Source organism: Channa argus, chromosome 3, assembly GCF_033026475.1.
Source record: "Channa argus isolate prfri chromosome 3, Channa argus male v1.0, whole genome shotgun sequence".
Taxonomy (NCBI): Eukaryota; Metazoa; Chordata; class Actinopteri; order Anabantiformes; family Channidae; genus Channa; species Channa argus.
In genome coordinates this window covers 25,549,965-25,561,459 of record NC_090199.1, presented here as the reverse complement: position 1 = coordinate 25,561,459, position 11,495 = coordinate 25,549,965, and the positions used below count along the sequence as shown (strand labels likewise).

At 42.3% G+C, this 11,495-nt stretch overlaps 1 protein-coding gene across 1 annotated transcript in view; it reads left to right on the top strand.

The window, feature by feature from the left end:
* Window positions 1–11,495, top strand: part of maml3 (mastermind-like transcriptional coactivator 3) — a 103,663-nt gene that overhangs the window by 53,020 nt on the left and 39,148 nt on the right. Inside the window, exon 3 of the mRNA XM_067498259.1 lies at window positions 6–950. Coding sequence (XP_067354360.1) covers window positions 6–950 — 945 coding nt within the window. The remainder of the gene's footprint in view (window positions 1–5; window positions 951–11,495) is intronic.

Below are 11,495 nucleotides of genomic sequence, written 5' to 3'. Positions count from 1 at the left end.
CGCAGGTGCGACCATCATCATCAGGCCCCCAGTTTGCCACCACTGCCAATGGAACTCCTCCTCAGCAACCCTTGCAGCAGTCTCCAGCTGTCGCCATGGCCTCAGGTTCACCATTGCACAACTGTGTGGCTCGCTCCCCTCAAACCCCAACCCAGGCTCAGACACAAGCAGTCTCTCGACCAGGGAATGGGTACTTGATGAACCCAGGCCCTGGCGTCAGTCAAGCAGGGACAGGACCTGGAGCCGCTGGGGTCCCCCCTGGAAGTCAGCCTGTAGGGCCACTGACGCCTGAACTTTCACCCGCAGAGCAGCTTAAAGCAATGGCTCAGCAACGTGCTAAACTGTTGCAACAGAAGCAGCAGCAGCAACAAGCAGCTAACTGGTCCCCTGCAGGTGCCCCAACCAGTCCCTACAACCCGGTTCCCTTTAACCAGGATAAACCCAACAGCCCCATGATGTACTCAACACAAGCCTTTAACACGCCACAGGGCCCTCTAGTGACTGGGATAGGCCCCAACAATGGGCCCAAAGCCCCCATGAACAACTACCTCCCTCACAACCACATGGGCATGATGGGCCAGCAACAGCCAAACAGCATCAACCAGAACACCCTGTCCAAACAACAGCAGCAACAGCAGCAGCAAACAGCAGCCATGTTGTCCTATAACAACACCAAACCGCTGAGTCACTTCAGCGGCAGTGGGGTCGACCACATAGGCCAAAGGATGACTCCACCCATGGGAGCGAATAATCAGGTCAAGAATCCCATGATGCCTCCCTACATGGGTGGTGGTGGAGGTGGGGGACAGGGTGCTGGGCCAGGGCAGACCCAGGGGCCAATCCCTGGACAGACAGCCCACCTGAGTGAGGAGCAGAAGAGGATGTTGATGATGAAGCAGAAGGTGCTGAATCAGAACATGCCCTATAGCTCCATGCAGCCTCATGGACAGGTAAGGGAACTTGTGACTCTCTGAAATTTAAATTAAGCTGGCTCAGCGAAGTTGCTTGGTGCATTTCTGATGTAGTATTGTTTCTGCTTGTCCAGGGGGAGGATTTCCTTTGTCTGTAGCTCGATCTATGATCCCTTGGTCCTTGTTCACATGAGAACAAAGAGCAGTTACCTGTGTTGAGATGAAAGTCATGTTTAGGGGTGGTTTTGTTTTACAACACTCAGTTCATGATTTTGGAAGGAGAATGAAAGATCCTTTTTTTATTAATATTATTATTTATTTATTTTTAACTCCAGTGCAGTTGAGGTTTTCCACTGGGACTTCATTTGTACACATAGAATGCCCAGTGGCATCAGTTCAAAAATAAAAAGAGGAATTGGAGGTATTTAAACAGTTGACCGGGAGAGATTATGGAACGGTGCTGTTTAATAAACTCTTCCAGAGGTGCAGCCAGGGAAGGTAAAATGGCGGTAGTTGCCCCAGCAACAAGCCAGGGCTGGGAATAGGCATAGGAAAATGGCCTGTCGAGAGTGTATTGATGCCTCTGCAACACTAGCAGTACTGATAGCCTTACCCGCTCCTCCTCCTCCTCCAGACACACAAGCGCTTGCACTCACACACTACAACAAACACCAAAGCTAAACGGGTCCTTAGCTCATATCCCCAATCTGTCACAGTTGACTGATGGCTGAGATTGGACTGCTAAGCCATGCTAGCTGCTGTCATTACCAAAAGCCCGAGTCAGGCAGTGTGTTTCCAGAGCACAGCAACCAGCACAGGCCCCCTCTGAACACACCAGTGGTTCACCTAGGTGTCAGGTGTCCTTCATAATCCACTGGACAGAGGACATTGAGGAAGTGTGAGTGGATGCAACCTTAACATACAAACACCTACACAAGTTAAACCTCTCACTGATGTGCTTCTTCTGATAGTGCTCATTGTCTCAGGACCCTTGCAGTAGAAAGTGTGCATGCTGGTGTGTGTGTGCTCATTGATGCACTCTTCAGTATCCTTCTCTCTTTATCATTTAGCTGGTGTCAGTCTGCCTTCTGTGTGTTTATGATATGGCTACAGTCAGTCACCTCAACCTCCTCCTCCTCTTTGGTGATCTCTGCATCCTCTGTCCTGCTCCTCCTCTTTCTTCCCCCTCTCCTCCCTCTCTATTTCTCTGTCTTTCCCTGTCTTTCCCTCTCTCTTTCCCCCTCTGCCAGAGACACTCAGCACCAATAAAGGAGCAGATTTATTAATATGGGGCCTTTGTGGCTGCTGCCTGAAGGGCTGTGTGTTTGTGTGCGTGAGTGAGCTAGTGTGAGTCTGCTCATGTATGTTTGTGTGTGTTTCATAGATTTAGAGGGGGGCTGGATGAAAGGGCGGTTGAAGAGATTTATTTGAGTGAGCAGAGGAGAATTGGAAACCGAGAAGAGGGATGTGCAAAGAAAAAGAACAACTTAAAGGAGAAAGGCAAATGCGGAAAGAGAGAGCTTTATTGTGAAGTGAGAATGGAGAATATTAAAAAGGAAGTCTGGTAAGAGGAATAATTGAGCGATATGGGATGGATGCAAATGCAAAATACTCATTATTCTACATACATCTAGCACAGTTATAATGACTTTATAATTAGCTATTTTATTTTAGTCACACAGGTCTCCAATAACATTAGCAAATCAACTTTAATATGAAATTACATTGCTATTTTATTTTATAGTGATAAATGGAGTAGTGGGTGTGAATGGTCTGCACATACATACTTATTGGGTGTGAACAACCTACCTGAGTAAAGTTCACTGATTTTACATATCAGAATCAGATTAAAGGTCATATAGGTCATAATAAAAATATGTTACCTTTAATAAGTCTCTCCTCGGTGGAAAAGAATTATAACAGTGATGTAGCTTAATATCAAGCACTGCTCCAGAGGTGGGTCAAATAAAAACTGAATGCCAGTTGAAAACATTTGTCTGCTCTAAGGAGGCATATGTAATCAGCTTGTTAATATTACAGTTTTCAAACCATCTGTGCCCAAGTTTTGGCACACTGGACAAACATTTTTAGATTGTGAAGGTGAGAAATCTTAAAAATGTCTTAAACATATGCTTAATGAAAAAAGTAATGAGGTGCTGCAGTTATAGACTAAAATGAAGCAAGAAATATAGGTGTGAGTTCTCTTTCCCCCTGTACTTTAGATGTTTAATCACATGGTCAGAGTGAGGTTTTAAATACACAGGCAGTATTAGCATCACAAGCTAAATCATATATGCTGTATATGATTGTCTAATAACCTTTTCTTCCTGCCATAGCAGGAAACACCCTTGATCATTTCACACTCTTTATGGTCATACATATTTATTATATGTGTTCACTTTACAGAGAGAGACCTGATAGTGTCTGCTACATCTGTGGATTACTGTCAAAGCACAGCTTGCTAAGTTAATGGGTTATATGGATGTGTATGCATGTATGTACCCGGGTTGCATTGGTTTGTGCTAATACTGTCTTTTCATATTCCCAAAGACACACCTGGTTATGGTGTTTGTATTTGGATGTGGGGATACTAGCTCTGCTTAGGTAGTGTTTTCTTTGTCTGTATTAACGTATGTCTGCATTAGCCTTTGACTTTGTGTGTGTGTGTTGTCTTCTCACAGGTGGTGCTTAAATATCCCTGTTTCTCTGCCTGTTCTGTGTGTGTGTGTCGATGTGTGTGTGTAGGCTAATCCAGTTAGCAGCTGCTCGGGGAAACTTCAGCCTCGCTCCTCAAAAGCTCGTTAGTCAAGCTTTAATTGTTGCTCGCTCACTTTGCATATCGCCATGACGCTAATTTATGCCCGTTGTCGCGGTTACCGTCGCCACGGTGGTGAATGTCTCAGTGGAAGCAGCAAGTGGGAGAGCAAAGGCGCATGCATGAGTCTGTGGAAGATGTTAGGTTGTCAGCGTGTGACAGAAGATGTGACTGTCTCATCATCATAGTGTGTGTGCCTGTTTGTGTGCGAGTAAGAATAATTGTGAGACAGATGTTGCTTGTTGCACAAGTGTGTGTGCAGCTGTGTGGAGCTAGCTGGGTGGGGGCGGGTCTCTGGGGTTACCTGAGTGATGATTGGATGAGAGTAGATTGACAGGTGTTAGCCTCAGAGGAGGGCGTCTGGTGTCATTTTGATAAATAGGAACGGAATGTTTGACTCTGTGTTTGTGAGAGTGTGTGTTTGTGTTTGGAAGTGAGCATGTGTGTGTGGTCATGTATTGTACTGTACAAAATCCGTGTCACACACCAACCACAGTGCAGGAAAGAGCCGACTCCAGTGCTAATAGCCCTGTGAGTCATGACACCAGCCCCCTCACACATGAACACACATGTACACACACACTCAACAAATAAACAGGCTTTGACTCATGCCCACAGGCATTCAGACTCTTTGCTAAAACCTTTCCTGCTTTCTACTTTCTCCACCCCTCTCTCTTTCCAGAGGTAAAGCCTGTCAGAATCCTATGTCGCCTTTTCCATCTTTTTCTCTATCCTCTGCTGAGGACCCTGACTTTCACAAGGTCTTAGAGGTGGTAGGCGTAACACACACACACACACACAGTGGTAGATGCAAAGGTGTGGCTCTGCCAGCCAGTGACAAGGTTGGAGATACCTGCTACAGAACTTTCAGCACAAGGAGCACTGGCAAAATCTAAAGCTAAAATAAATCAATAAAACTGTATATTGTTTATATATTTTACTACAAAATAATTTCTCTAGAAGTTTAAAATCATTCAAATTATCCCTGGAAACAATGGCTTTTCACCAACTGTTTATTTATTTATTTTTTATTACTATATGAAGTACAAAATGGTAGATAAAATATGTATTTGACATTTCTGGCATGAAGCACTTTACAAACACACCATTAGCCTATTAATATACAGTTCATTATTTCCAAAAAGGTTTTTATATTTTGAGTTAAAACACTTTTTTATATATAATAATATAAAAACATATATATAAAATATATAATAATTTTTGAAAAGTGGCACCCTATTTTGGGTGTGTCCCAGTCCAGCCTATAAAACTCAGGTAGCACACATACAGACACACAAGAGCCAGTATTTCATAGGGTGTCTCACACACTCAACAAAGACCCAGCAAACATATTGACCAGACCAATATTGTACTGCTTGTACTTCTAAAATTTGCTTGCACAACTCAGTATTCGTAGCTATTATTAAATGGCCACGTATATAGCGCTTTTATCTAAAGCGCTTTACAATGTTGATTCCCATTCTCACACACACACTCACACACCAATGTTGGTGGTTGCCATGCAAGGTGCTCACCTGACCCACCGGGAGCAATTTGGGGTTCAGTGTGTTGCCCAAGGACACTTTGACATGCAGCCGGGAGCGGGACTGTAGCCGTGGACGACTGCCTTACCAACTGAGCTACAGCTGCCCCATTAGTGAGCTGGACCAAAAGCCAAAATGTTCTGCTTTGTTCTCATCTGTCCATGGGGCGAGTGATTGAAACATAATCATAATGCCCATTTGACTGCTTTAAATATCCCCGACATTTTGAGACGGAGCAGCGTGCTGCATGCACAGTCTCAAACACAGACTTACTAAATTTAGGACTTGGGTAAGAAAATTGGTTCTGTTCTGAGGTCATATTTACAACTAAAGTAAACTAAAGTCATCCTCTAAATTGGTAATTATGGGTGCCTCAAGAAAATAATGCTAGGGTTTGGTTAATTTTCAAGATTGGTTAATTGTTACTTTTCTCTCCATGGTCACACAGGTAAGGCTTGAGTAAAATGTGAGTTGTCAGTGTGGACAGCTCGACTGATTTAAAATAGGAGTGTATGTGTTCTGTGAAGCAGACAGATGAAGTATCTAGCTGAAATACTTTATGCTTAGACACAGTATAATGAAGTGAAGGCAATGTTGTTGAACATCAATTCTACTTTGTAATTTTTCTCTCTGTGGGTTCAACCACTTACAAAAACTGACATTAATTTATATTTGATATCTTGAAGAAGAATAAGTTAAAGCATAGTCTCTTGCAAGGATGAATTCTTCCAATTGTCAGAATTTTTTTAATATTCATGATTATAGAATTTTCAATTATACAGGTTATTATACAGTTTTACGTTACCTGATATAGTAAATTGACTGATTCAACTACCAAATGTCCAACTCAGTTAGGCCTTCTCAGTTTATCAGTTAGTCCAACTCGGTTAAATATAGATTTTCTTCTTTCTTTTTCTTTTTTTTAAGTATCAGCTTCTGTTTTGTCGTCAACAATCCAATATCTGTCATCCTTTTTTTTTTTTTTTTTCACAAACCAATTTGTGAAGGATGGAGAAGAGACCTAAAAGGCAAGAGAGAGAATTGGGAACCACAGACCAATACCAAGTAATTTTTTCTCTCTCCCCCCCTTCTATTTCTAGAGCAGGAGATATTACCTTCCCTCCCTCCCTTCCTCACTCACGTACACACATTTTATCTCCTGCTCCTTCTGTCACCCCCTACACTGTCTTTTTCTCTCTCTGAGTCGCTCACAAGTGAGTACTGCTCACTCTCTCACTCTGCCATCTCTCTCCCTCTCTGAGGCACACGTGTCAGGGCTTGAGCTGAGCTGCTCTTAGATCCTGTAGAGAGACTCTGAAGACTGTGGGGGTGGGTGGGTGGGGGGCTGCTGTGTTCTGGTGTGTATTTGCTCTCTCTGTCTCTTCTGAGATGCTTCCTGTTAAGACAAACACAAGACAAACAGCTCGCTCTGTGCTCCGGCTGTCCATTTCCCCCCCTTATACCTGTTCCCTTTGGCTCCTCCCTCACCCCTAGGGCTTGGCAATATGGAAAAAAAAAATCTTATCACATTTATTTTTTTTCATAACTGTTGATATCAATATATCTCATAAATTTTACTATTTTTGTCCAGCTTAAAGGGTTAGAGTCAGTCAGAGGCTTGAAGAGACCCTGACGTGCACACCTCCCAAATCTCAACAATGCGTTTTGCAGAGATGTGCCTTGAACAAGCTGATTGGATAACGTTTGGAGTCAGGATAGAAACGGTAATAGAATCAGAAAGAAGGAGAAAGAAACAACAAACAGATCAATTAAACACAGTAGCATGCATAAAAGACATAAAACCCTGGATGCCCTACAATTTTCTACTTCTAAACTCAGTCAAAACTTAAAATCTGTTGTCTAACCATATCATTAGTATAGATGGCGTAGCTTTGTCTTCCAGTACTACTGCAAAGAACCCGCAAAGTGGAATTTTTGACCAGGATCTGTCCTTTACGTCACATCTCTGGAACCGCCTTTTTCCACCTACCGAACATTGTCAAAATTAGGAGCATTTGTATTTTAACCTATGACTTTTTGTTTTCAAATAGGAAAATTAAAGGAAAAAAAATTAAAAGATAGTTTGATAGCATGCTATACTACCCATGGGACACAAACTATTTAGTTAAGCAAAACTGAATCAATTTACCATTTGGTCTTTGACATGACCACTGCTGTTATCTCTCAAAATATTTATAGGTTTATTCAATAATAACAAAGGACAATACATTAAATTTCTCTATTTCTATCAAATACATCACTTCCTCATCTGAGCATTGACTGCAAAAAACAAGGTAAGCTCAGAGGCTTTGTATTCTTTCTTTTGTCAGTGTAGTTTTATGCTCTCTGCATCTGTGAAGTTCAGTTCAGTAGACCCCACCTCAGCAGAGCATCTGGCCATCCAGATTTACTTTTAGAGACAGAGTTTTTGGTTTAGTTTCTGGATTGTTATGTTCATTTTCAGGAAATTGAGGTTTGTTAAATGTTAAACTGCTTCCGTATGTCTACCCTGCAAGTATAAAAGAATATAAAAGCGTAGGTCCTAAGTGTAGGTCCTATCAATATTTACATGTATTGACATGAAGTTTAATTCAGGCTTAACTCCTAATTGATAGTCACCAACTCTAATTTCAGTTAAATAAAGTAGGTTTAAAGAAACAAACATGATGATGGAACTGCTTTATATGGTAAAAAAGATTAGTGGTATTACTGGTCTTTGTGAAACATTTTTTGCAATGTTTGTTGTCGGACTTTAAATTGTCAAAATGTCTCCATGTTACTGACTTCCTTTGACACAAAGTGGCTTTGTCCATTATGGTGTCATTAAGGCCGTCGGTCAAGTTCTGTTTTCTGTTGTCATTTTTCTTTTGTCATTTTCTCTATTAACTTACTCCCACTCCTGACGTATTTGTGTTCATGGTTGCATTAGCCCAGACATTAGCACATGTGCTGTTACCGGCTGTTACTCCTACACTCTCTGCTGTTTGCGTCAACCTAACAGGATGTGGCTGTAACTCTGTTCCAGCCATATGATTGGTTCGGTGTGGCCCTATTCTCATTATTGGCTGTTTGTGTTGTCTGTCAAAACATGATAAGTTCTATCAATGTTGTATCGACCATGTCTTAAATTTTTAATGAAGAAAAGTTATTATGTGCTAATAATTTTTATTTTTTTGATGCCCGGCCCTACCCTCACCTTGTCACTGCTCCTTTTTGTTCATGTGTCCTCTCCTCTGTCTTCTTTTGTTTCTTTAATTTTCTTCTTCCTCGTAAGTCTTTTCTCTGCCTCCTTAACTACCCTGCCTCTCCTGTCCTTAGAGGGAGCTGGTAGCACCGAGCTCTACTTTACTACTCTTGATCAATAGTGTGTGTGTGTCTGTGTGTGTGTGTGTGTGTGTGTGTAAGTGGTTTAATGGATGCATCTGAACACTGTGTATAGAATATTTGTTTGATATGTGAGTTTTTTATGCAGATGAACAGAGATAATAATGGATATACATGTGTTGTTTCCTTATCCGTATGTGTATATAACAGGAGGGGAATCAAATCAACCGAAGCTGTTTGGTTTGCTCTGACAGCATCGAAAAAACACTGTGGCAGACCATCTCCACACATTTGACACGCCCTCAGGGTGCGAATACAGGGTTGGAGAGGAAATATCAATACTCACCTTCACCAACATGATTCTTTTTTTAAGAAGAATGTCACTGTCATCAATGTATGTGTGTCTGATATAAAGTTCTCTATTATATTAGTCTTTTCTGCTATATGGACCTGTGGGCTTTACTGTCTTAAAAAGCATCATAACCCAGTGTGTCTGCAGGGAACGTACTGCCTGAGTGTATGTGACTGTAAGATAAATGTACATATGTAGAAGAGCAGCCGCTGCAAATTTTGTGTGTGTGTTTGTATGCATACGTTCGTGGGGATAGGGGTGGAGTAGATCATTCTTATGCTGTGTCTGTGGGCCAAAGGGAGGGAGGAAAGGAGATGCAGTCAGAAGGCTGCATACTAAACAGACTGCTGTCACCCCGCCAGCACCTCGCACGTACACACACACACGAGAATACATGCATGCTTGGTTGCTCTACCTCTTATACGGACTCACAGAACAGTCCACACAGACATTAGGCACGTGCACACACTTGCACACACACTGTCTTCTCATGCCAACTCAAAACTTTGGCTGCCTTGCTCGGCTGCCGGTTGCTATGGCAACCATTGCCCACAGCACCTTGCAGCCCAAATCAATGGCAGCTCCAAGACGAGGGTAAACGGGGGTAGTGTGCGTGCATGTGTTTGTGTGTGTGTGTCTGCTCGTGCATGCATGTGTGTGTGTGTGCAAACACACGACAGGCTGTGCAAATGTTCCAGTCAGGCCTATAAGCAGGTTTTACTTGTGTATAGTTTAGTGATAAATATGGCATTAGGCTCAGCTGCAGATTGCATTAACAGCACAGTATCAATGTTATACAAATTGGATTCAAGCCTAGAATAAACAGAATACACTTTTTTTTTTGACATGTTGTGGAAGATGAGAGGGAAACCAGTTGGCAGTTAGGAAGTCTATGAGGTCAGTCCATTAATTTAGAGTAATAATGTGTTTGTCCCAACTTGCTAATCACCTTGTGTTGATGGCTCTTAATTTGGTCACCATGCCAAGTTACACACACAACACACACACTCACACACAAAGACAAACGGGAGGGACGACACAGATGTGACCCCGCCCTTGTCCCCAAAACGCACCCCATCCTCCCCATCTGCTCTGTCAGATGCTGGCATGCGTGCACACACACACACAAACACACACGTTGCTAGTAACCATTAACACCACTCAGAACTGTTTAGTGACACGCTTCAGCAGGTATACACACATGTACATACCAAGAAAAGCAGCTACTCTTGTAAAGTCATGAGGTTCACTCGTGTGTGTCTGTTGAAGTCCGTGCATTCACATGCCAGCCCTTACTCTCACCCCCCACCCCACCGTACCTCACATCCCACATTTCTGTAATGTTCAACTTCCACTTTTAATCACTTCTCTGTGTGGGCTATAATAAAGAAAGAAGGAAGGAAGGAAAGAGTGAATAGTGGAGGAAAAACCAAAACAGAAACCAGAAAAACCCCAAGGTGGGGGTATAGAACAGGGGGAGGTGTGGTAAGGCTCTTAGAGGATTAGCTTGAGAATTTTGACTCCGTCTCAGAGAGGAGGTGGTGGTGTTAGTGGTGGTAGAGGGAATAGATCGACTACTCGGAGCAATTTACCTCAAATGGCTCTGACACAGCTAATCCGTTCTTAAAGGGGCCTAATCCAACAGTCATGTACCTGATACTGAGAAAAGAGAGAAAGGAGAGTGGCAGAAAGAAGACAAAACAGAGGGAGGGTGTGGAAGAGAGAGAGGGCTGTGTATAGTACTTTTTGTGTACTCCACACAAAGTAAAAATGTTGCTCTGTTCAGACAGGCTAAAGTTTGAAGCTGGTTTGAAGCTGGCTAGCCAGATCTGTCACACACTCCTCCTAAAAGCCAGTCAGTGGTAGTAGCTTTGACCCAAGTGCTTTTTGATTCTCCTTTACTTCTTGTTTTGGCGTGAATATAAATTCCATCTGCATCAGGAAGTGACTCTTTCTGTCATGAGCATCTCTAAGTTAAGGTTGCTGTAAGTGTTCTGGCATTTGCTGGTACAAACTGTTTAACCATTTTTACAAGCTGATTTTTGTTTAACTGTTTTGTTTCACTGTACTCTCTTTATTGGAATAGAAAGTGTTTTACTTTTTTCTGGAGACTAATTAGGCGTTTGCTTTGAAAGCTTTGGTGGCTTAGGTCCAATACAAAGTAACACACAATGAGGCACTGTATCAATGGTACATTTAATTTTTATTATTATTGAAAGACCGTAAGAAAACTCACTCTGTTGTGCCCACAGAGTGCCAAAAACTACAGGGCAGGAGACCCTGGCAGTACATGTACTGTATATTTCCATGTACATTAACATTTGTGTGAAACTGTTTATCCCATCCACTATTGTCTTTTAACTGTCTAAAATTCATTTTGCTTTATATACATCACACACAAGTGTCTGGTGTTTGGTCTTCGAAGCTTTCTGTTCCCCAAAGAGTGCATCATCAATTCAGCAAATTCATTTCATACAATTAAAAGGAATTATCCATTTTGCTTTATCCACGCCATCCAAATTGAAAGGAGGGAAGGACAGAGCTAGGTG